Source organism: Alosa sapidissima, chromosome 3 (genome assembly GCF_018492685.1).
Source record: "Alosa sapidissima isolate fAloSap1 chromosome 3, fAloSap1.pri, whole genome shotgun sequence".
NCBI lineage: Eukaryota > Metazoa > Chordata > Actinopteri > Clupeiformes > Clupeidae > Alosa > Alosa sapidissima.
Genome location: NC_055959.1, coordinates 31,566,864 through 31,590,155, shown reverse-complemented (window position 1 = coordinate 31,590,155; position 23,292 = coordinate 31,566,864). Strand labels below are relative to the sequence as shown.

The window sequence follows — 23,292 nt, the reverse complement described above, 5'->3', positions numbered from 1 at the left end:
CTCTGTGTACGGATGCAAGTCAACTGAAAGCCCATTCTCTCCTATGAGAACCTACAGTGACTCCAAAATGCATTTCCTTACATTTATGACTACAGGACACACACACACACACACACATACACACACACACACTTTAACACCATCCAATTAGCCTCGTGAGACCATCCTTATCTTGCGAGCTCCAGTTTTCCACTCGCAGATCAGTCTGACATCTTGAGATAGAGAAAATTTGGAGCCGTTCGCCAAACGATCGGCCAATCCGCAGTGGCGATTCTAGACATTTTTAACAAGGGTGGCACTGGTGAGGCACTGATTAATTCAAGGGTGGCATGAGGCAAAACATCCAGATAAACAGAAACAGGCTCAAGATGTGAAATTAGCACAAATACATTAGGGAAACCAGACACAAACCCCATACTCATAAATTAAAAGAAAAAAAACACAAATACCTTACTCTCACATAAAATTTCTTTGTATTTGAATAAAATAATACAAACAAATTAAAGTTAATTGTGCAGAGAGAGAGAGAGGGGTAGAGTTGCGTCTGTGGGTAGTCAGTGAAACTTCAGGTGCTCATCGGTGTCCAGAGGAATACAGGTAGAGAGCAGAGAGAGGGTCCGAGGCACGTCTGAAGTAAAGTTAAAAGTCCTTTATTTTTCTGAGTGGGACATCAAGCTGACGCGTTTCGGTCGCGTGCCACCTTCTTCAGGGCTGATTAAAACAGTATCAAACAGGTATGTTTTTAAAGTCCAAAAAGTCATGTGATCCAATCACGTGACTGGTTTGACACAAATTTAACACAACAAGACATAGAGACAAAATGACAACATGACATGTTAAAGTTAAATACCACTAGAGCACTACACATACTATGTTTCAAGTTGATGTGTAGTTAAGACAATACCAATGTACAAAGCATCACTAACATTAGCACAGCCATGCTTAGGACAAAGAAACAGTCAAAAAACCCATGTAGTTCCTTGTGAGTGGCAGATCCCTCACATACACCTCAGTGGAACAGCAGGAAACAATGAATATGTTACAGTTCAGTAAACTGAGTACAAGTTTTTTCTTTTTTCTAAAAACACAGAAAAGTCCAGTTCCTCATTCAGTCCAGGAAAGTTCACTGCCTCTAAGGTGTCAATCCAAAAGGATTCTCTCTGGGCCAAAGTCTATCCCTACCCCTGATGTCCTTTTGGATGACCTCAATGACCATTACTTTAAGTTCTGTAGGGTTACAATGTGAGGAGGACTGAAAGTGTTTGGCGATGGGATAGTTAAAACTTTTGTTTTTGATTGCATACTTATGTTCTCCAAAGCGGTCCCTCAGTCTCCTCTTAGTGAGGCCAATGTAGAAACAGCCACACTTGCAGTCAAGACGATATATGACATGAGTAGAGTTGCAATTGGCAAATTGTTTACAATGAAAAGATTTAGTACCAGTTGCATTCATGAAGGTGGTTGACTTGTTGATGTGTGGGCACTGTCTACAGGCGCCGCACTGAAAAGTGCCTGTGGGTTTGGTCAGGAACGTTTTTGGTTTGGGAGCAGAGATGTAATTTCTTACCAACTTATCCTTGAGGGTAGGGGCCCTTTTCAAAGCAAACTGGGGGGGTTCAGCGAAGACAAGGGCCAGAGCAGTGTCACTCAGTAAGATGTCCCAGTTGCTTTTGATGATTTGTTTGATTTTGTTGGTTTGGTTACTGTACTGTAGGGAGCAAAAGGTTCTGTTACTCACAGGTTTCTTGGGTTTGGGTTTGAAGAGGTTGGCTCGTTCAGTTGATTTTGTTTTAGTCAATGCACGGTTCAATGTTTTGTCCTTGTAGCCCCTTTGTTTAAAACGTTCATACATGTCAGTTGACTGAACTTCAAAATCATTGTCTGAGTCACAGATTCGTCGGAGTCTCTGAAACTGACCGTATGGGATGTTTGAAATTAAGTTAGCTGGGTGGAAGCTGTCTGCTCTGAGGATGGTGTTCCTGTCAGTGGGCTTCCTGTAAATGGTGGTGTGAAGGGCCCCCTCCGTGTCCACATAGATTTTCAAATCAAGGAAGTTGATTGAGGTTGAGCTGAAGTCCAAGCTTAAAGGAGAATTCCGGTGTGATATTGACCTAAAGTGTATTGAAACATGATACCGAGTGTGAACGTATGTCTCATAGCCCATCTCGACTTGTCCCCTGCACTCCAAAATCTGGCGCTAGTTAGCCGATGCTACCAACAACTTTTTCAGTAGTGGTGCTTCGGCATCGGGCTAGCCATGCAAATAAATAACTGTTTTACACCCATTTACGAGGCTCAATGTATCTCCACACTTCATTGGTAGACTTCCTAGGGCCCTGACATTTAAAACGAGACATTGAGAACTTTGAAAAAGCACTGGTAGTTTACTTACAAGACGATTTATACAGACAGTATCTTCACGAAGTTTAACGTTTGCAGCCATCTTGAATTTAGTCACGATAAGTCGAGCAACGAGTAAGAATGAACAGGTATGATAAGGGATCAGATTCCAAAAATAATTCAGTGGAAATGCATGGATTCCAGTTTCTTCAGCAACTGGAATCCATGCATTTCCACTGAATTATTTTTTTACACTTTAGGTCAATATCACACCGGAATTCTCCTTTAACTTTATGTTGGGGTTGATTCAAGTACAGATTATGAGTAAATCATCTATGTAGCGCCCATAGTACTGGATGTAATGCCTGTAGGGGTTACTTGAACTCAAGATGTACCGTTCCTCCCATAGGCCCAGGTAGAGGCCAGCATAGTTTGGAGCATATGCAGCACCCATCGCGGTTCCCATGACCTGCCTGTATAACTTGTCCTGAAATAAGAAAATGTTGTTGTTAAGAGTCTAACGTGTCAGTTCCACAATGAAATCAGTGGGAGAGCTCTGGTTGTTAGGTCTTTTTTGAAGGTAATGATGGAGAGCAAACAGTCCGTCTGAGTGGGCTATATTTGTGTAGAGAGCTTCCACATCCATGGTAGCCAGTATAAAATTGGGATTATAATTGATTTCCCCCAGCTTTTTCAAAACATGTGTAGTGTCCTGGACCCGCCGGGGCTACAATGGGTTAGCAGCTCATTGTGGCAGTAGCCCAGGCTTCACTAAGCTATGGGCTGCACCCTACTTAGCTACAGTACGACATAATGAGAAAATACCCCTAGAGTCAGCGAGAGCAGGGGCGGAAGATGACTCACTTGTGATAGACATGGTTACTGACCCTGGAACGAATTTGATTACGAGTAAGGAAAACATGTTTGTGGAAGCCACTAGTTCAGAGAAAACTGAGAAAAAGCTGCAGATGTGTGTGTGTGGTTGGCAGAAGGTTACAAGTCTAAAGGGCCTGAAAATTCATCAAGGAAAAAAGAAGTGCTTGGTAGAGGGAACACAGGGTCCCCGCATTGATAGCTATTTCTTAAGAAGTGCATCAAGTCAGTCGGTTGAAGTTCAGCGACAGGAAGAAACCCACAGTTCGCAGGACATCAGTACCCCTGTTGTTGAGGAAAGTTCTAGCACTGAGGCAGAAAGAGAGGCCAGTCAGCCAAGGAGGGAGAAGATTAATGGTCATAGGCCTGGGGTTAGATGGCCAGGCGCAGCAGAATGTAGAATGTGGGAAGATGTTAATAGTGATTTGGTCAGTATCCTGGGTCAGCTCAAGGGGACGGCTGAAAGCAAATTAGAGAAAATGGGAGACATTATTTATAGCTATGGTAAGGAAAGATTTGGGACTATTGAGAGAAGGACAAAACGGCAACATGAGGTAGTTAAATCTAGGCGCCAGCAGGAGATAGATAAACTTATCAAGGAGAGGAGGCAGCTTAAGAAGCAGTGGAGAAAAGCTACAGATGATGAGAAGGAAGGTATTGACTGTCTACAGGCAGATGTGAGGGAGCGGTTGGTAGTGCTAAGAAGAGCTGAAAATATAAGGAAAAATAGGAAGAAGAAATCACGAGCTCGACTAGCATTCTATAAAGACCCATTTAAGTTTGTTAAGTCTTTATTCGTAATGCAGAAGAGTGGTAGTCTTTTGGAACCTAAGCAGAAGCTTGAGGAGTATTTAGAGGGAGTGCACAAAGATAGGGAGAGGTTCAGAGAGATGGTACTTCCTGCTGATATCCCACCTATTGGTGAATTAAGTAGCCAATGCGACGATAGTCCACCAAGGTGGAAAGAGGTGCAAGAAGTAATAAAACATGCAAGGGCCTCTTCAGCCCCGGGACCTAATGGAGTGCCCTACCGGTTGTATAAGAATGCACCAGATGTTTTAAGATTTTTATGGCAATTAATGAAGATAGTTTGGAAAAAGCAGAGTATTCCCAAGGCTTGGCGGAGGGCTGGGGGAATATTTATTCCCAAAGAAAAGGACGCAGTGGAGATTAATCAATTTAGGCCAATTAGTCTACTGAATGTTGAAGGGAAGGTTTTCTTCAGTGTGGTGGCACGGAGACTGACAAATTACCTTGAAAGGAATAAACTAATTGATACCACGGTGCAAAAAGCTGGAATTCCTGGCTTCTCCAGGTGCTTAGAGCATACCAGCATGATTTGGCACCAAATTCAATTAGCAAAGCGTGAGAAGAGAGACCTGCACGTTGTGTTCTTGGATTTGGCTAATGCTTTTGGGTCTGTGCCGCATAGTCTGTTGTGGGAGGCCTTTGATTATTTCAGAATCCCAGGTAGCATTAAAAGCCTAGTAAAAGCATACTTTCTGGATATTCAATTATGTTTTACTACAGCTGATTACACCACAGGGTGGCAACAACTTGAGATAGGAATCATGGCCGGATGTACCATCTCCCCACTTGCTTTTACAATGGCAATGGAGGTCATCATTAGGGCCTCAAAATGGGTAGTGGGTGGGGAGAAGTTGCAGGGAGGGCCACGCCTCCCCCCGATTCGGGCTTTCATGGACGACATGACAACCTTGACGACAACCGTTCCATGCACCAACAGGTTGCTGGGTAAGTTAAATAGTAATCTGCAATGGGCCAGAATGAAGGTGAAACCAAGTAAGTCTAGGAGTCTCTCAATTGTTAAAGGGAAGGTAACAGATAAGAAGTTTGCTATAAATGAGGAGGTGATTCCCACAGTTCTGGAGAAACCAGTGAAGAGTCTGGGAAGGTGGTATGATGCAAGCCTTAGTGATAAATCACAGGTTGAAGACTTGAGACAGGTCACTAGGCAAGGTATTGCAAAAATTGACAAGTCGGGGCTGCCAGGTAAGCTCAAGCTGTGGTGTTTGCAGTTTGGTTTGTTTCCTCGGCTAATGTGGCCATTGACAGTTTATGAAGTTCCTCTGTCAAAGGTAGAGAGATTGGAAAAAATGATCAACTCCTTTGTCAGAAAATGGCTCGGAGTCCCACGCTGCTTAAGCAGTGTAGCCTTGTATGGGAAGGGTATTGTAGAGTTGCCAATATCTAGTCTGACAGAGGAATTTAAGTGTGCTAAGGCTAGACTGGAATTGACTCTTACTCAGTCCAAGGACCCAGTGGTGAGGAAAGTTGCACCCACAGTTAATGCAGGGAGGAAGTGGAACCCAGAGCAGGCAGTTAAGCAAGCTCAATCAGCATTGAAGCATAGGGATATAATGGGCCATGTGCAGCACGGGCGGGAGAGTCTAGGGGTGGGTGCAAGTAAACCCTTGTGGAGTAAGGCTTCTGCAGGAGAAAAGAGGAAAATGGTAGTGGAGGAAATGCATAGACAGGAGGAGGCTGTAAGATGTACTAAGGCAGTGTCGCAGGCAAAACAAGGGCAGTGGGTGAACTGGGAAGGGGTGGAAAAAAGACGGATTAAATGGAAAGATCTATGGGGCATGGAAGCTGGTAAGATCAAATTTATGTTAGGTGCTACATATGATGTGCTCCCATCTCCCAAGAATTTAAGTCAATGGTTTGGTGAGGATGATAAATGCATACTTTGCTCGTGTGTGGGCAGTCTCCACCATATCCTATCAGGATGCAAGGTAAGTCTCACCCAGGGGCGGTATATGTGGCGTCATAACCAGGTATTGAAATGTGTGGCAGCGGCAATAGAGGATAAAAGGAGAGAAGTCAATTCATTAGCAGCTAGTAAAGGGGTAAGGCAAATTAACTTTGTACGTCAGGGGGATAAACCTTGTTCCGCGAAGGCCAGGTGTAAAACCGGCCAGTTGAAAAATGGGGCGGGCTGGGAAATGAAGGTTGATCTTGGCCAGCAGATGGCGGTACCTCCACATATAGTGAGTACTAAGCTACGACCCGACGTGATTCTATGGTCGGATTCAGAGAAGATAGTTTATTTCATTGAACTCACTGTTCCTTGGGAAGACAGAGTGGAAGTGGCCAATGAGCTGAAGAGAGCTAAATACACTGAGATAGCAGAGGAGGCAACTAAGCGAGGTTGGAGTGCACGATTAAGGCCTATTGAAATCGGTGCACGTGGGTTTGTGGCCAGATCTGCTATTGGCTTGCTGTCTGAATTGGGCATTTGTGGTCGAAGTCTAAGGCAGGTGGTTAGTAACATGTCTTTAGCAGCAGAACGGGCAAGCGAATGGTTGTGGGTAAGGAGAAGTTACCCTTCCTGGGGCGCAAGCTAAGGTAAGCTAACTGGCTCATTTGTCTTGGTTGCGGGTAAGGAGAAGTTACCCTTCCTGGGGCGCAAGCTAAGGTAAGCTAACTGTTTAACCTTTAACTTAACGAAACAGGTTTTTGGCAGCATGGGGCGTAAGCTAACTGGCTAATTGGTTTTGTGTTTGGGATGGGGCCTAAGCTAACGGGCTAAGCTAACTGGCTAATTTGTTTTGTGTTTGTGATGGGCTGTGCCTAGGTTGATGGTTGGTTGGCCAAGGTTTTTTATGGTTATGGTTTAGTCCACATCAACGGGACAGACCAACCTAGCCAACTTAGACCATGCCTAGGTTGGTTAAGGGTATTTGGATGTTTGTTGTGGTAATATGGTGGCAGCATGGGGCGTAAGCTAACTAGCTAATTTGTTTTGTGTTTGGGATGGGGCCTAAGCTAACGGGCCAAGCTAACTGGCTAATTTGTTTTGTGTTTGTGATGGGCTGTGCCTAGGTTGATGGTTGGTTGGCCAAGGTTTTTTATGGTTATGGTTCAGTCCACATCAACGGGACGGACCAACCTAGCCAACCTTGACCATGCCTGGGCTGGTTAAGAGTATTTTGGGTATTGGATATTTCAATGTGGTAATATGGTGGCAGCATGGAGGGGAGTGTCTCCAGGACGCTGGTTTCACTGTTAAGCCTTCATGAGGTGTCGTGGGCCTAACTTAACGAAACATCGGTGAATGAGGGTGCCCACTTGATAACCCCAATGACATGCCGCATACTATATAGGCTACTGCTGTTGGATGGGCCATTTGTATTGTGCTTGTGACCATTTGTTGGCGGATTTGTGGGTAGTGTGCTTTTTAAAGTTAAACTTGAGCAGAGGCTTCTGAATGTGTTTTTACCTTGGATTTTGGCACAAGGGATTTTAACATCTAATCCTGTGTATTAATGTAATACTGGAGATATGCCTGTAATGACTGTAAGAGGCTTAATGTGGAAGTCTATATACTTAGAAGCTGGTTCTGTGATTGTGTCAATTCCACTAATAATGGGCCTTCCAGGTGGGGTGAGAGGGTCCTTGTGTATTTTGGGCAGGAGATAAAATGTGCCTATCTTTGGGTCTGAGGGTAATAGGAATTTGTACTCATTGGCATTGATCCAGTTGTGTGCCAAAGCATGATCCAAAATATTCTTTAAATCAAGTCTAACCTGTGGCATGGGGTTGGAGGCAAGGGGGGTGTAGTAACTTGTGTTCGTGAGTTGTCGGAGAGCCTCTTGTGTGTACGCATCCATCCCCCACACTACAGTAGCTCCCCCTTTATCAGCTTGTCTAATGACAATGTTTTCATTGTTTCTAAGCAGCGCTTAGAATCTTCAGCGCTTCACATTCCCCACGGGATAGGTTAGGAGTTGTACTTGGTTTAGTGTTCAGCAATTTTTCCACGTCATGATTTACTTTTTTCACAAAGGCATTCAAACATGCATTACTACTGAGGGGGAATATTAAAGTTAATTATCTAAGTTGTCTGTCCATGGGCTGTGCTGTGCTAAAACAAATTCCATCATGGGGACATTAAAATATAATCCATTTTATTCTATTCTATTAAATGAAGATATACAAATATACTCATCCAAGACATTTCCCCCCACAATAACTTATATCTATGCGCATCTATTTTTGTAGCTGTTAAAATAATTTGACCTGCTTTTTTGTCTATTTGTTTATTTTTATTTGTATATTTCATCTTCCTAAATCTCAATATTATGATCACAATTGTGGGCAAATTATTAATTACATTTTCACGTGGGGTAACTTGTTGCAGGGCAACCACATAACCGGTTCCATGTCTTCCGATTGGATGATTAATGATCAGTTTCTTGAGAACTTTAAAGTAGTGTAGTAAAGTGAAGGACTGTATTGTGGATGTGAGCAAACATTGTTCACGTTGCACATGGGGCAACTTGTTGCAGGGCAACCACATAACCGGTTCCATGTGTTCGAATTGGATGACTAAAGTTCTCAAGAAACTTGGGGTTGGTATGAGGGAGTGTATTGTGTGTGTGAGCAACCTACATGTTACTTATCTGCCTGAATCTCAATATTCTGATCACAACAACTCTGGGCACATTACAAGTCAGCACCAGTGCTGCATTCATTGTTTTGCATTTTATAATCACATCAGCAAAAGTAGGTTATTGGTTTTACCAAAAGTATTTGGCAGTATTTTTAAACTACAAACCTATAAAGTATTTTGATACAACATATGATGCCATTTTTTCCAACTAAATAAAATACAAATGACAACATACTGTTGTGTATTTTAAATACATGTACTGTATCAGTAATACTGTATTCCCACAAGTTTGCTGCAAATGTGCCGCAAACATTTAACTTTTGTAAAGGTTGCCTTAGTATAGGCTTATGAATATATACTCGCCCAACCGTCCCCCATACCAACACACACATACCCACACACACATTGGAGCACTACCCACACAGTTGAGGTCAACAGACATGCGAGAGTGTGTGTGTGTGTGTGCGTGTACTACCCATCCCTGGGAACAGGCAGATTACATCTTTATAGTTGGCCATATGATGACATACTTAGGTTAATACTGTATTTCACCAGTTAGGGCACCAAAATGGCCAGCAGCTGCACTGTGTAGCCTATCTTGACATGTCTTTAAAGGAACCGTATGTAAGAAATGTATTTCAATTAATCATAAAATGGCCCTGATATGTCACTAGACATTAAGAAATCATGTTCATTTCAAATACTATCACTGACAACAGTAGTCCGGCCAAGATATTGTCATTTAAAAAGTGAAGTTGCAGCCCTCAACTGATGTTGATGTTGTGTTTTGTCATGTCATGTGTTTTGGCCTGATGCACCACCCTCTACCTATCTACTAATCACAAAGTCAGTAGTGTTTCGGCATCTGGGTTGGCAACTTCGAGTCAGGGGGGAGGGGGAGGGGAAACACCGCTCTACAGTAATTTGAAAGTGATTGCAGTACCAGTTTTGGCCACAATCTTACATATGGTTCCTTTAAGTTTTGGGTTACAATATTCAGGTAGTGGGCTCTCTGTTGATTTTAATGAGTAGGCCTAAGCCTAATGTTACAGCATTTCTATCACAATTGACCAGACTTTGACCTTTTGTCTTCTTTTAACAAAATTCTGGCTATGATTGTTCCTTGTATTGCATCATGAGCCATCACTGCGCCAATTGCATTCTACTGTTGTTAGCCTTAAGCCTAGCTCAGTCATTACGTTGTACCACATCACTCTCCATTAGAAGTGCAATGAGCTGCATTGAGCATAATAAACTGCATTTAGAATTCCAAAACCATATTTCTAGATATTTTGGTAAAAGTAACTTAAAAGTAATACAATAGTAGTGTAATGCCTTACAATTCAGAGACAGTAATATTATAATGTAATGAATTACTTTGAAATGACAGTAATACCGTAAAACTCCAAATAATAGCCCGGGCTTTTATTTTCCCAAATCGCCGGCTAGTATTAGAGACAGGCATCTATATGAGACAGGCCTTTAATTCCCTTTACACAAAACTTTTACTCTGCAAAGATGGAAAATATTATCAAATTAATTATTTCAAACACACTGAATGTCTACCTTTATGACTAGGCTATCTGATGACAATTACGGATCATCATTCATTTAGTGTTGAGATGTTGTTCATTGAGTGAGAGAGGCTAGCCTGGGTGTTCCCATGCTGCCTTGCGCGCGATTTGATTCACGCTGCTAAGGCAGCCTGAGCCTGGAGACCATAGAGCAAATTTTCGCCTGAAATAGGCGACCAATCACAGAACAAGGGGGAAAGCAAGACGATGATGAGCTATGCACAGACGCATTTGATAGACATCCGTGGCACCCAATAAACGGATCTGGGCATTTTGAGAAGTGGTGGCGCTAGCCAGGCTAGAGATAGGCTACAGTAAGATCCAAATAGCGGGGATAGCCAGAACAGATGAAACACGTTTAGTAATCTACAAAGAGATCGTATCACACTGAAAGCTCATATTTTGTCACTAGCAAATAGCCTATATCGGTCCTTTGTCAAATACAGTTGCATTATCAGCCCTGACCGAAACCGTTCAGGAATTATTTATGCAAAAGTGGAACGTGCTTAATGTTTAATTCTCCCACGAATGAAACGGCATGAGAGAGCATGAACCATATTGTTTCTCCCGTTTTATATTTGCCAAATTTGACAACAGTCTACATTCAAATCATAGCCTACTTCCAGGCGCGCAGGAACATATTAATATAACAAAATATTAGAATAACAAAATAATCATGGATGTCCGACGATTTCTCCCCCAGCATATGATTCGAATTTAGACAGCTAAATACGCCATTTCACCGCCGTGTATGAGTAGGTCTAAGAGTGAGAAGTTTTATAATGCCCTGGGCAGCCACATTCCACTGCAACTATGCGCAGCACTTGCCACTCCGACTCATCAATAAAAACTGTGCGGGCACACACCAGTCCCATAGAAGCGCACTTGACTTTACATCATTAACCTATTTCAATAGGTTATATAGCCAGAGAATGTCCGTAGACGGGCTCTGATATAGCTAGTCTAAGGTATATTCCTTTTCTGACTTCGTTTTTCTCTTTATCGCCATGGCATTTAGAATAAAGAATAACGTTCGCGAACCGTTCTGGTTTTGTTGCCAGCATAAAAACAAGCTTACGATCGGCCTATCCGCAAATTTTAAACACAAGGGATGAATTGAACGATGACGAAGTCGGACATATAGGCATAGTTCATATTGGAAAAAAAGTTATACAATTTGGAACTCTAGCTTTTCCCCACCGCAGTCTTTTAATGCCATCTAATCATAACGTGCGCAGTCTGCGCCATACTTAAAGGGGTGGTTCAGGATTTTGGACATAGGACCTCATTTCCAAATAAGCAAGTGTGATCTTTATCAGTGGAGACCGTTTTCAACACGTTTCATCCAGTCGTTCTAATTGCAGAGTTCGCAGGTGCTAGGCTAGCGCAAGTCAACGGTATGTGCTAGCCTGCCACTAAAAACAGTCTTACCTACTCCAAAGAACACTCGAGGCAAATTCCAGACAATCGATGTAAATGTCTGTGTTGATGGAATAGTGTAAGAAATACAACTACCCTCGCATCGCGTTGCAATAGTTATACTTTGTTCCCTGAAGTTGGTAGTAGTCATTTTGCATCTCAGCGGCGGACTGATATTACCAAGGCTACTACTAGGTATCCCCATTGGAGTGCGCTTTACTGTTTACTTTTTGGCGCAGTACTACTAACTGGAGCAAGTATAATTCCGCCGCTGCTAAGACACTAGTCCCTCAAAATGTAATGCGATCGTTGAAATGCAAGGATAGAATAATGTTAGAAATAAAACTATCAATACAGACATTTACATCGATAGTCTGGCGTTATAATTTATTTGCCTTGGGTGTACTTTGGAGTGGGTAAGACTGTTTTTAGTGGCAGGCTAGCACATACCGTTGACTTGCGCTAGCCTAGCACCTGCAAACTCTGCAATTAGAAGGACTGGATGAAACGTGTTAAACGGTCTCCACTGATAAATATCACACTTGCTTACTTGGAAATGAGGTCCTATGTCCAAAATCCTGAACCACCCCTTTAAGCCCAAATCACACCCAAGATTCGCAACGAGATGACCCAGATAGCAAGCATAGTCGGCCCGATTCTGGCTGAGTGCTGGCAGTGACGGCTGAGGTCCGAGTCGGCTGAAGCACAGTAAACACAGTCGGCCCGATCCTGGCTGAGTGCTGCCACTGTCGGCGGAGTTTCAGGTCGGCTGAGGCACTGTCCCCTTGAATGGGCCGACACTGACACGCAGTAGTTGGGCTGATTACTGAGTGTCTTATTTGGCCCGATTGGGGTTTGATGGGATACTGCCAGTTTTCGAATCAATCTCGGCAGACGGATTTCATACAGTGTGTGGCCCGATACTTCAGGAACGAACAATGATCAGTATCGCGGCTGTTGGCGGCAAAAATGAAACATTTAGCGACAGCCGGACGCTAAACGTATATGGCCCAATTTTGTAAAGTGACTGTCGGCCCATTACATGTGGAAGAGCCATGAGCAGAGCAACTGTTCAGTTTGAAACCAGGACGGCGCGAAACTGTCTCGTTTTGGACACTGCCTGTGGTAAGTAACAGTCAACTTTACCTTTACCTGTTATTGCATGTAAATCGTTATGAATGTACGTAGGCTTATTATTGCAGACAAAGTTTAACAAGTAGCATAACAAGAATGGGTGTTTCAATCTAACCCCCTTGACGATGACGAAGCTAGCGGTAACATAACGTTATGATTTCTTAGCCTACTTTGTTGGCCTAATTACCGTTAACGTCAGTGTTGGACGTTAAAAACGTTCAGTGCTGTAACGTTAGCTATACTTGCATAATTATGTGGTTTTCGAAGAAAAGTGGGATCTAATCATTTTAGAAATAGCTTAACAGTTAACCAGTATTGCATGACTTAGAATAGCGATTGGTAATGGTAATGGGTATTTCATCGTTATCTATCCAACTTCGATCAGGCAATAGGCAGGCAGGACTGAGACTGTATGCCTTAAGAGTGTGTGTGTGTGTGTGTGTGAGAGAGAGATGGTAGCAGGGTGGGTCCTGTCCTGGTCATGTAAAGCTCATCAAAATCTGTATTTTAAGGTCATTCTGTATTTTGTACTGAGGGGTTGTTTATGATCATGTAATCATTTTGAACACATATACTTCCATTAACCTAACGTTACTGTGACTTTTTTTAAATGTACACCTCAGAATCCAGGCCACACTGACCAGAGACCTGCACTCCTTTGGATGAAGAAGGCTACCCGTGTATACATGTCTGAACCATTTCTTGTGTTGGAAAAACAGGAGACCCGAAGAGCTCTTGGTAAGTTGTACATTGATTTAATAGAATAAGTAATACGTTTTTGTTTAGATGAGCCAAATCATAGGAATCAGCTTTCATCTAGGCCTGTGTTTTGTGATGTGTCGTTTTTAGATGCTTTTGGTTTGCCTCATCTATTATGTCAGCAAATAACAGGAGTGGGCAGGAAACATGCGCTGTTGAAAACATGGCCAACCAACTGGAGCACCCACAAGGCTCTTGTGAAGGAAGTCCACAAGCCTTTGTGCTTCAGGTCTGTATGTGTTGACAAATATGTCTTGCTCTTGGTGATTGTCATTGGTAATATATTAGCATTTAACAATCACACAATGTCTTGTTTGCCCAAAATAACTACCAGGGAGGTGTTACCAGGACAGCTGCAGAGTGGCAAGACTGGGCTTTAGTAATATTTTGTCAGACAGTAAAGGATAAATAGTTTAATGATTTTTTTCATTTCTTTTGAAATGACATGCTGTCCATGCATCTCAAATTGAAGGATGGATGGAAAGAACTCTTTGATCAACCCCCAAAGAGAGCTGAGGTGGCCATCTGTAAGTATATTTGAGTGGACAAACAGAACTTCTGACAGATGACATGTTGAAATCTTGCTTTAGACCTCATAATGATCTTATAATATTCTTTTATACCTAAATGCAGTTTGGAGACACCCCCGGCTGGTAGTGCTGCTGAAACTGGTGGAGGCAACAGAAAGAGAAGGCAGGTGGCAAAGGTTGCTGCTATTGAAAAATACTTTGAGAGTGTGTGTGCATGTATGTAGCTGGGTAGGTCATGGGACATGGTACAAAAATACAGAATTTAAAGCACTAGCACAACACTTAACTCACAACCCACAACTACTGACAATGGAATTACTCTTTTAGAGTGAGGGAGAGAGATATAATATTCCTGTACATTTGTAATGTTAATTTAGAATAATTTATTTCTTTGAATCATTATACAGTTTTAAAATGTTTAATTGTTTATGTTTTTGTATATGAAATGTCGATTGTTGTAGATAAAAGTAGCTTGTATATTTTAACTTGTTTAATTTCTAAAGTGTATATATGTAAAAGCTTGTATAATTTTTAAATGGTTGTTTTATTTGCAAGGTTGTGTTTGTTAAACTTGTTAATAAAAGTAGTTTGTGCTTTTAATTACTAGTTCTGGATTTGTGTTTATTTTCAAGTACTTTTGGTAGTTAATGGGCCGCATGTGGCCCGGGGACCCAGCCGACATTCAGCCAACACTCAGTCAGATCAGTTTTATAGTGCGTGGGCCAGTACAGGCCCAGAGGCCCAGCCGACACTCAGCCAACACTCAGTTATATAGTGTGTGGGCCAGACCTGGGCCAACAGAATGCATGACCGTCATTTCACAGTGTGTGGGCCACACCTGGGCCAATAGAAACAATAAGAGTAATTTCACAGTGTGTGAGCCACACCTGGGCCAACAGTTCCAATAAGAGTCATTTTACAGTGTGTGGGCCAGACCTGGGCCAACAGAAACAATGAGAGTCATTTTGCAGTGTGTGGGCCATATCTGGGCCAGAGGAAATTCTTTGTGTCAGTTATTAGTAACTGGGCCATTGTTGGGCCGGAGGCCCAGCCAGAACTGGGCCAACACTCACAAAACCCTGAGGCAAGGTAGTGGGCCAGAGGTGGGCCGGTCAAATTTTGCTATCTGGGGAGCAGCAACTTGATGCAACATTCTAAAACCTTGCAACTGTGACCAGACATGTGAATGCTTTGCGACGGTGTAACGACGTGCAACATCTAATTCACACTGCTGTAGGCTAACTGTTTTGTGTCATTGCGAATCTTTAAACAGACGATCTGACGGGTTTTAGAAGATTAAATACAACCCGAAACTAAAAAAAACATGATGCACTGATGAGTGCAACAACTCGAGCTAGGTAGCACCGATCGTCTTTTTTTTTTTTGTAACGACAGAGTTTTCTTTAAGCTGACAGCTCCTCATGAGCACTGTTCTGCTCAAGTTTTTTTTTGTTTGTTTTTCACCAGGTCATACACCAGCGTGTTTCTGTTTGAGGATATTATCCCTCACTTAGCGTTAAGCATCTAGCAGCCAGCAGCGCTAGCGTTTGGCGCCGTGTAGATCAATCAAAGAGAGCCAGACTGGAGGGTCTCCTCCAGGGGGAGTCTGGGTGAAAATAGCGGGGGAAGTGCAGCTGAAGTGCAGCAGACCGGAGCAGAGTGTCCCCGAGAGAGATCGGGGCAGATAGCGGCAGCGGGGGCCGAGAGGTCCAGGAAGAGCCGGGAGCCTGCAGGAGACGTACTGCATCCCAGGCATGGAGGAGAAAAGCCCCTAGCCGAGATCCCATCAGCACCTGGGGTCAGACACATGCACGCAGCTCAGAGATAGTGGACAGATGCACACACAAACACACACACACACACACACACACAGACATGCTTGGAGCTCTGAGATAGTGGGCAGACAAACACACACACACGCACACGAGTTCGAATATAGTGGGCAGACACACACATACATACAAACACACACACACAGCTCAGAGATAGTGGAGTGGGTGGATTTTCTCAGAGAGGACAGGATGGTTATCTGTGCTCTTATGAATGTTTTTGTTGAGACACCGTATGGAGAGGGATAACACCACACACACACACACACACACACACACAGGTATAATAATACCAGCAGCATAAATGAGAAGCGGACACAACTGTCTGCCATACAGAAACAGACCCACAGAGACGGACAACAGACGACAGGGATGGCAGGAGATAGAGACAGAAAGACAGAGGCGTCTATGGAGTTGAGAGAGGAGAGAGACGGAAAGAACGAGGAGCCAGCGAGCAGGGAGGCGGTGGAGGCCATGCGCGTGTGTTACCAGGGCTTCGATCCGGCCGCCTATCTCCAGTTTAACTATACGCCACCACGGGCAGACTTCCAGCGTGCGGACAGCATCGTGCCCTGGAAACTCACCTGCCTGCACAGAGCCTTCACTGAGGGTAGGACAGAATTAGGGTGCTGTGGATATGCCACATACAGCCACTACTGAAGCAGGCCACTACTGATTGCTTTTAGGCGGGGATTGGAGACAAAGCAGCAGTCAAGTGTAAAGCACCGCTTAGACCATAATAAGTTCTACCTCGTTCCTACGTTGCACGAACGGGTTCGAGTTCTATTGCCTAAGCTGACAATTGATGAGCATTGTGTTATGCACTGAAAGTCGAACCAAGTTTAAGGCTGAAATTGTTTGTCGCTACGGTAACGCTGCCGCTCCAACTGTTCCTTTGCTGAACTATAGGCTAGCAAATAATAGGACATCTGCCACTGTGTGATCCCTGCCTTAGAGCAGCTTTAGTTTATTGCATTATTATACATCAAAGGAAAGCAATGTGATTTTCTGTGTATTCATTTGGCTGTGTGTTGGTGTGTGGGAATTAGACTATGTGTGTAAATTAGGCTGTGTGTTTGTGTTTATGCTTCTTCCTAAGTTTGGGAGTATGTGATTCTCTGTGTTTTTGTACATTAATTTGGCTATATGAATGTGACTCTGTGTTTGAATGAAATGTGATTCTGTGTGTGTGTATGTGTCTGTCTGTCCCCTAGGTGATGTGCGGGGGGAGGTGCTAGTAGACGTGGGCTCTGGGCCGACCCTGTACCAGGTGATGAGTGGCTGCGAGGTGTTTGGCCGCGTGGTACTGACCGACTTCCTGGAAGTGAACCGGCGCGAGCTACAGTACTGGCTGGCTGAAGGTTCCAGCAGCAGCCTGGACTGGACACCCTTCCTGCAGTATGTCTGCCAGCTGGAGGGCAGGAAGTGAGTCCACACACACACACACACTAACACACACACTCGCACACACTAACACACACACACACACACACACTAACACACCCTCACACACGCACACACTAACACACACACACACACACACAGTGACAGAAACAATACCTAATGCAAATGAAGTGAAACAGGTTTGAAACTGTCTTAGAAAGGTGGTACCCTGGAAAATCCAGAGTTCTTGCAAAAGCACAATTTGAATAGTCTCTGCGAGACACTCTGGCAATGAGTAATGATGCATGTTACTTTTGCCACTTGTATCGTGGGGAGCCAATCACATCGGTGTATCTGATATAGGCGGGGATACGTCATTCCAGAATATATTTTTCCCGGTGCCTTGGACTAGGACATTGCATGTGATGTAGACAGAATTTTGAGAGAGACGACCCGATGTAGACTGATTTGTTTTGTCTCAGTGAAATGCTATTTTGTGTTTTGACTTGGAAAAACACACTTGTGTTTGTTTTGATGTGTGTAAATAAACACGAGTACTTGAAGTTGGGATCCCTGTATGTTTACAGAACTATGACAAAAGTATGACCTCAAACTGACATAGTCTACCTTGTGCACATAGAAAGCAAAAGCCAGATGTGTTTTTTATTCATACCATCAGTGTGTTGTTGGCACATTGTGTGCTTACTATTGTGATGGCTTGTGTTTACTGTTTACGAAAACACAATTTTTACGAAGGTGTGAAGAGTTAAGCAAGGTGTGTTAGCTTTTGCAAGAGAACTACAATATTTTGCTGATTGAGTGAGAGGTTTTGCCATTTGTGTGTAGAGTTTTGCAAAAAAAGCCATAGTTACAAAAAATGTGTTTAACTATTCAGAATAAACTGTAATCTTTCTAGACACAGTCTGGAATCTCCAGGCTAGAAAGGTGGTTTTATTTCCATTCTGAATGGATGTATATGAAAAGCATTTACTTTTTTTAGCATTTTGGAGAAATGGACCCTTTAATTCATTCACCACTTCACCCCTCCATTCATGCCATTTGGAAAACGTTTTTGCAAAAGGTTGTTGACAGTTCTGCTCAATGGTGGCCAATCAAAATTACACCCCTCCCTTCTCTTCTAGGCTCCTGAAGCATGTGTTGATTGGTTGAGATTATTCATGGCTTGGTTAGAGCCACTGTGAAGAGCAATTTGCTGAATTTGATTGAAAAAAGTATATGGGATGAACCTTTTAAATGAAAATGACTATTTCTCTGTTACAGTTTTTTCTGATTGCTTAAGCACATTTTTTGTAACTATGGCTTTTTTTGCAAAACTCTACACACAAATGGCAAAACCTCTCACCCAATCAGCAAAACATTGTAGTTCTCTTGCAAAAGCTAACACACCTTGCTTAACTCTTCACACCTTCGTAAAAATGGTGTTTTCGTATCTAACAGTAAACACAAGCCATCACAATAGTAAGCACACAATGTGCCAAAAACACACTGATGGTATGAATAAAAAACACATCTGGCTTTTGCTTTCTCTGTGCACAAGGTAGACTATGTCAGTTTGAGGTCATACTTTTGTCATAGTTCTGTAAACATACAGGGATCCCAACTTCAAGTACTCGTGTTTATTTACACACATCAAAACAAACACAAGTGTGTTTTTCCAAGTCAAAACACAAAATAGCATTTCACTGAGACAAAACAAATCAGTCTACATCGGGTCGTCTCTCTCAAAATTCTGTCTACATCACATGCAATGTCCTAGTCCAAGGCACCGGGAAAAATATATTCTGGAATGACGTAGCCAGGCCTGACATGACAATATCCCCACATGTAGACTGTTTTTTTGTCTGTTTTTTTCTCTTCTCACTCTTCCTGCTCACTCCATCGTACCCATTGTACATTACCTGTGGCTTATTTATAGTGCTTAGGCTGATTGCAAAGTGAACTAATTATCTAAAACAGTTTTCACATGAGAAAGTGTGCCAAAGAGTTGGCAAAATAGTGTAAATAATAGCCATTGTGCCTACAGTTGTGCAAAGTGTGTGTTACAAAATTGCAAACTGAGTGCAAAGCAGTGTTTGTGCTTTTAGTTTTGCGAACTCAGTGAGTGGTTTTGCCATTTGTGTGTAGAGTTTTGCAAAAAAAGCCATAGTTACAAAAAATGTGTAGCATTCAGAAAAAACTGTAATGCAACCTTGTCCATGTATACCTTGACTAATTGTCTGTACCTATGTAAAAACTGTAAAGCATCTTTAAAGTGTCTAGAAAAGCGCTATAAAAAACAAATGTATTATTATTATTATTATTATTATTATTATTATTATTATTATGACCTCTTCATACTTCCCTCAGACTTTTAGTAAGAGACAGAAATAGGTCACACACAGCTTGATCTCGTAGGACTGAGTGTAAGTCAAAAGAATTTTCTCTTTATTCCCACCCCTTGTTTCCACTCTCATATCCAACAGGCCATCAGAGTCCAGTGAGAAGGCTGCTCGACTTCGCTCCGTGGTGAGTGATGTCCTTCCCATCGACGTGCACCGCTCGTGCCCTTTACCCCCAGACGCCGCTGTGCCAACAGGCGGAGCCGACTGCCTGGTGTCCTGCTTCTGCTTGGAGAGCGCGAGCCCGGACGTGGCGGCGTTCACGCGGGCCCTGGGGCACATCACCTCCCTGCTGCGCCCAGGGGGCCACCTCCTGCTCATTGGTGCCCTGGGGGAGAGCTACTACCTGGGGGCGCCAGGGCTGCGCATCCCCGTGGTGCCCTTGGACGAGGCCCAGGTCTGCGCCAGCCTCAGGGTCAGTGGCTACCAGTTACTACAGCTCAGCATCTACACCCTGCCTGTGGACATGAGGGTGGGCGTGGACGACGTCACCGGCGTGTTTTTCGCCAAAGCCAGAAAACTGTAGTGAGAGGAAGGGGGAACAGCAGCTTAAGGCACACAGCTGGCATTAAGAAAAAAAGAAAGAAACAGAAAGTCTGAGATGGAAAATACTATTATTTAATTACTATTATACTGCTATAAATACTATATCATACTAGTTGTGAATAGGTGAGAAGGCTGAATACAGAAAGATAGAGGCCTAAAGAAGGAGAGCGTGAAGATTCATAGCTGATGTTCATCCTTCACATATATTCTAGGTATTCTACACACAATGTAATGCTAATTGAATATACAACTTGTATTTCTTATGTAGGTGAAAGACTTGAGCATTAATGTATATTAAAAGGATTGAAAAGTCTGGAACTCTTAATAGTAGCCTAATGTCCTTCCTGTGGACAGATTTTTGCAACACCAAATAAAACGTATATCTTTACAATGGCAAATACATTAAGCTTTATTTTACTATACCAAATAAACAAAATATATATTCAAAAACACAATGACTCTATTCCTATCGTAACTCCCCCTATTACCGTCGGTCCCGTATTTCCACCGTCTTGCGTGTATGTGTCACTTAATATCCATTTCTATACAAACCAAGACAGCGGACTCCTATAGAAACGCAACCACCCACAACATAGGTGTATCTAAATTAGCTATGTACCAAAAATGACATTTTACCGTGACTCGAGGAGCTGTAAACAGTGTTGTAAGGCTGCGTGTACACAACCGCTTGGAGCTCCAGTGGAATTTTAATTTCACGACGAGAATTCTCGGTCTAACCGTCCATGTGCCGTTGAAACGGTGTAAATAGGCGACCCATCAGGCCAGCACTATAACTCCGAGCGTGGTAAACAAAATCGGATATTTCAGGCAGTAAATGCTCCCGTTAAGAACCAAACCAGATTTTGTTCAAATCTACACAACTATGGCTACTGAAAAATGTAAGGTTCATTTAGTAAATGTTATTTTGAAGTGTTAAAAAACATCGTTGTTTTAGAATTTCTGAACAAAAGTGGTGATAATTGGGGGTGTTACGACATACTTGTAAAAGTTATGTAAGGGATAATGTATCGCCAGCGCCAGCGGAGGGGTCTTGTTTCGCCCTGAAGGGACTTATTTTCCCATGATCAAAGTCAAAGTCAGCTTTATTGTCAATTTCTTCACATGTTCCAGACATACAAAGAGATCGAAATTACGTTTCTCACTATCCCACGGTGAAGACAAGACATATTTTACCAATTTAAGTCCACAGACAAACATAACATTCAAGTAAACAAAAAAGTAAGTAAATAAGAGGGCACATATAATAATGAAAAAAATAAGAGCAGCAAAATTTGGTTGAAAATTGTGCATAGACAGTCAATAAAATACTAGTGCAAAGTCAGGCCAATAAAAGGCTTGTGTAGTTCTGTTTGACCTAAGTAAGTATGATGACCGGCGTTCTATACATTATCCCGCTTATTATACGGCTACTTGCCAAAACGAAAAAATAAACTCCATGATATGTCTCTTTACACTTATTTGTTACCGTTTCGTCGTGGCTTTTGCTGAGAAACAAATAGTTCGCAACACACGCTGAACTTGAATCAAACATTCTTTAGAACACAGCTGATCAACCGTCTGCTTTCACTTTTGAATGAAGTTCCAAGCACAAACTCCGTTGCCATTGACAGCGGTCATTCTTGTTTTCAGAGGTCCTTTCCCAAGAAATAATGACGCTAGAACTTTCAGAAATCCCATTCAAGTCAGTGGAGCATTCTACTTGCATTGTGAAGAGCCGTATAATAAAAGATAGATATTAGATACACAGCACTAATGATAACTTAACATCACCAGATGCTATGTATATGGATAACAACTGTGCCTACTCAAAACATTGCACTGTTTACATGTTCTACACACACCCCATTTACGGTATTGTGTATTGTTAACACCAGACATGTGGACTCGAGTCACATGACTTGGACTAGAGTCATGATTTTAATGACTTGGCTTGATAAAATTCGGCATGACTTGCGACTCGACTTGGACTTGAATACTAGCCTATTCACTCGAGACTTGACTCGGACTTTGCCTCTTTGACTTGTGATGACTTGACATGTCTCGAATCAAAAACTACATTTCCTGATGGTGGACTATTCACCCCAGAGACGCTTTCCATCCGCGACAAAAAAAAATAAAAAAAATAGCGGAGACAAGCGGCCAGAGCACAGTTCAGTACTGCCGCTACCCCCACACGCGTTACACATTGTGTGTAGGGCACCAAGAGACAGAGGAAGGACCAACATTTAGCCAATCACTAGTAGCTTTACTGTAAACTGATTTGCACTCTTGTTCGAGAACAATTAATGTAAAAATGCACGTTACATAAAGATTATACTTTTCGAGTCCTCTCCATTAAGATCCAACTTGAACTTAGGCCTATGCTAGCCTACTGCATTTAATTGAGAACACATCCAAGCACGCACGAGAGAGAGAGAAAACCAGTAGGTTCCAGCTGGCTTGTCATTGTTGATGATGATTGATATCTTCTTTTAAATATAAGAAACATATAAAAGGAAATCGTGAAGGCAACAAATAGGAGATTATAGGAGATTGTGAATTTATCCGGTTCTCACTAGCCTACTGTACTGTTATAAACTATGAGATCCAGGTCACTATGACATACTAGCTGCACTCACTGTGATTTGGAAAGTGGACAAGAATATTATGAAGAGTTGTCTTTGCCTTTGTGTAATGGAACTGGTGAGTCTTGAAGTATTCAATAATTTATTTACATGAAGCACATGATTTGCCGATTGAAACGCATTCCACTCAGCTACTGTAGCTAGGTGGCTACTGGCTAGGCTCATAATTCACTTTTAATTGCAAACAGAAAATGTCAAGCAAGCATCATGTCATACATGCTTCTCTTTCCAAAGGAATGAAAGCTGTTTGTGCCAACTTAATATCATGCTTATCATTGTTAATATTGTGCTATACATGTGGCACAAACAATGTTTGAGTTTGTGGACTAGACATAGGCTATATTTGAATGGAGCTGGTAAAAAAAATATCATTATGTGGACAGTGGCACACAATGACACAATGGGCTTAAAGTGACAGTGCACCATTTACAAATGAGATAAACAG

General features: G+C 42.5%; 1 protein-coding gene and 1 long non-coding RNA gene across 2 annotated transcripts; one reads left to right on the top strand and one right to left on the bottom strand.

Annotated features, from left to right (window-relative positions):
- Positions 1 to 16,000: 16,000 nt before the first annotated feature.
- On the top strand, positions 16,001 to 20,666 carry LOC121704818 (phenylethanolamine N-methyltransferase). Its single transcript, XM_042085332.1, has 3 exons — positions 16,001 to 16,484; positions 17,089 to 17,299; positions 19,741 to 20,666. Exons 1-3 carry the CDS (start codon positions 16,247 to 16,249, stop codon positions 20,180 to 20,182), a joined length of 891 nt encoding a protein of 296 aa, XP_041941266.1. The 5' UTR covers positions 16,001 to 16,246; the 3' UTR covers positions 20,183 to 20,666.
- LOC121704834 lies at positions 19,661 to 21,749 on the bottom strand. Its single transcript, XR_006030664.1, has 2 exons — positions 21,689 to 21,749; positions 19,661 to 20,176 (listed from the first exon to the last, which is right to left on the bottom strand). It is a non-coding gene; the product is annotated as an uncharacterized LOC121704834 (long non-coding RNA).
- Positions 21,750 to 23,292: the final 1,543 nt, after the last annotated feature.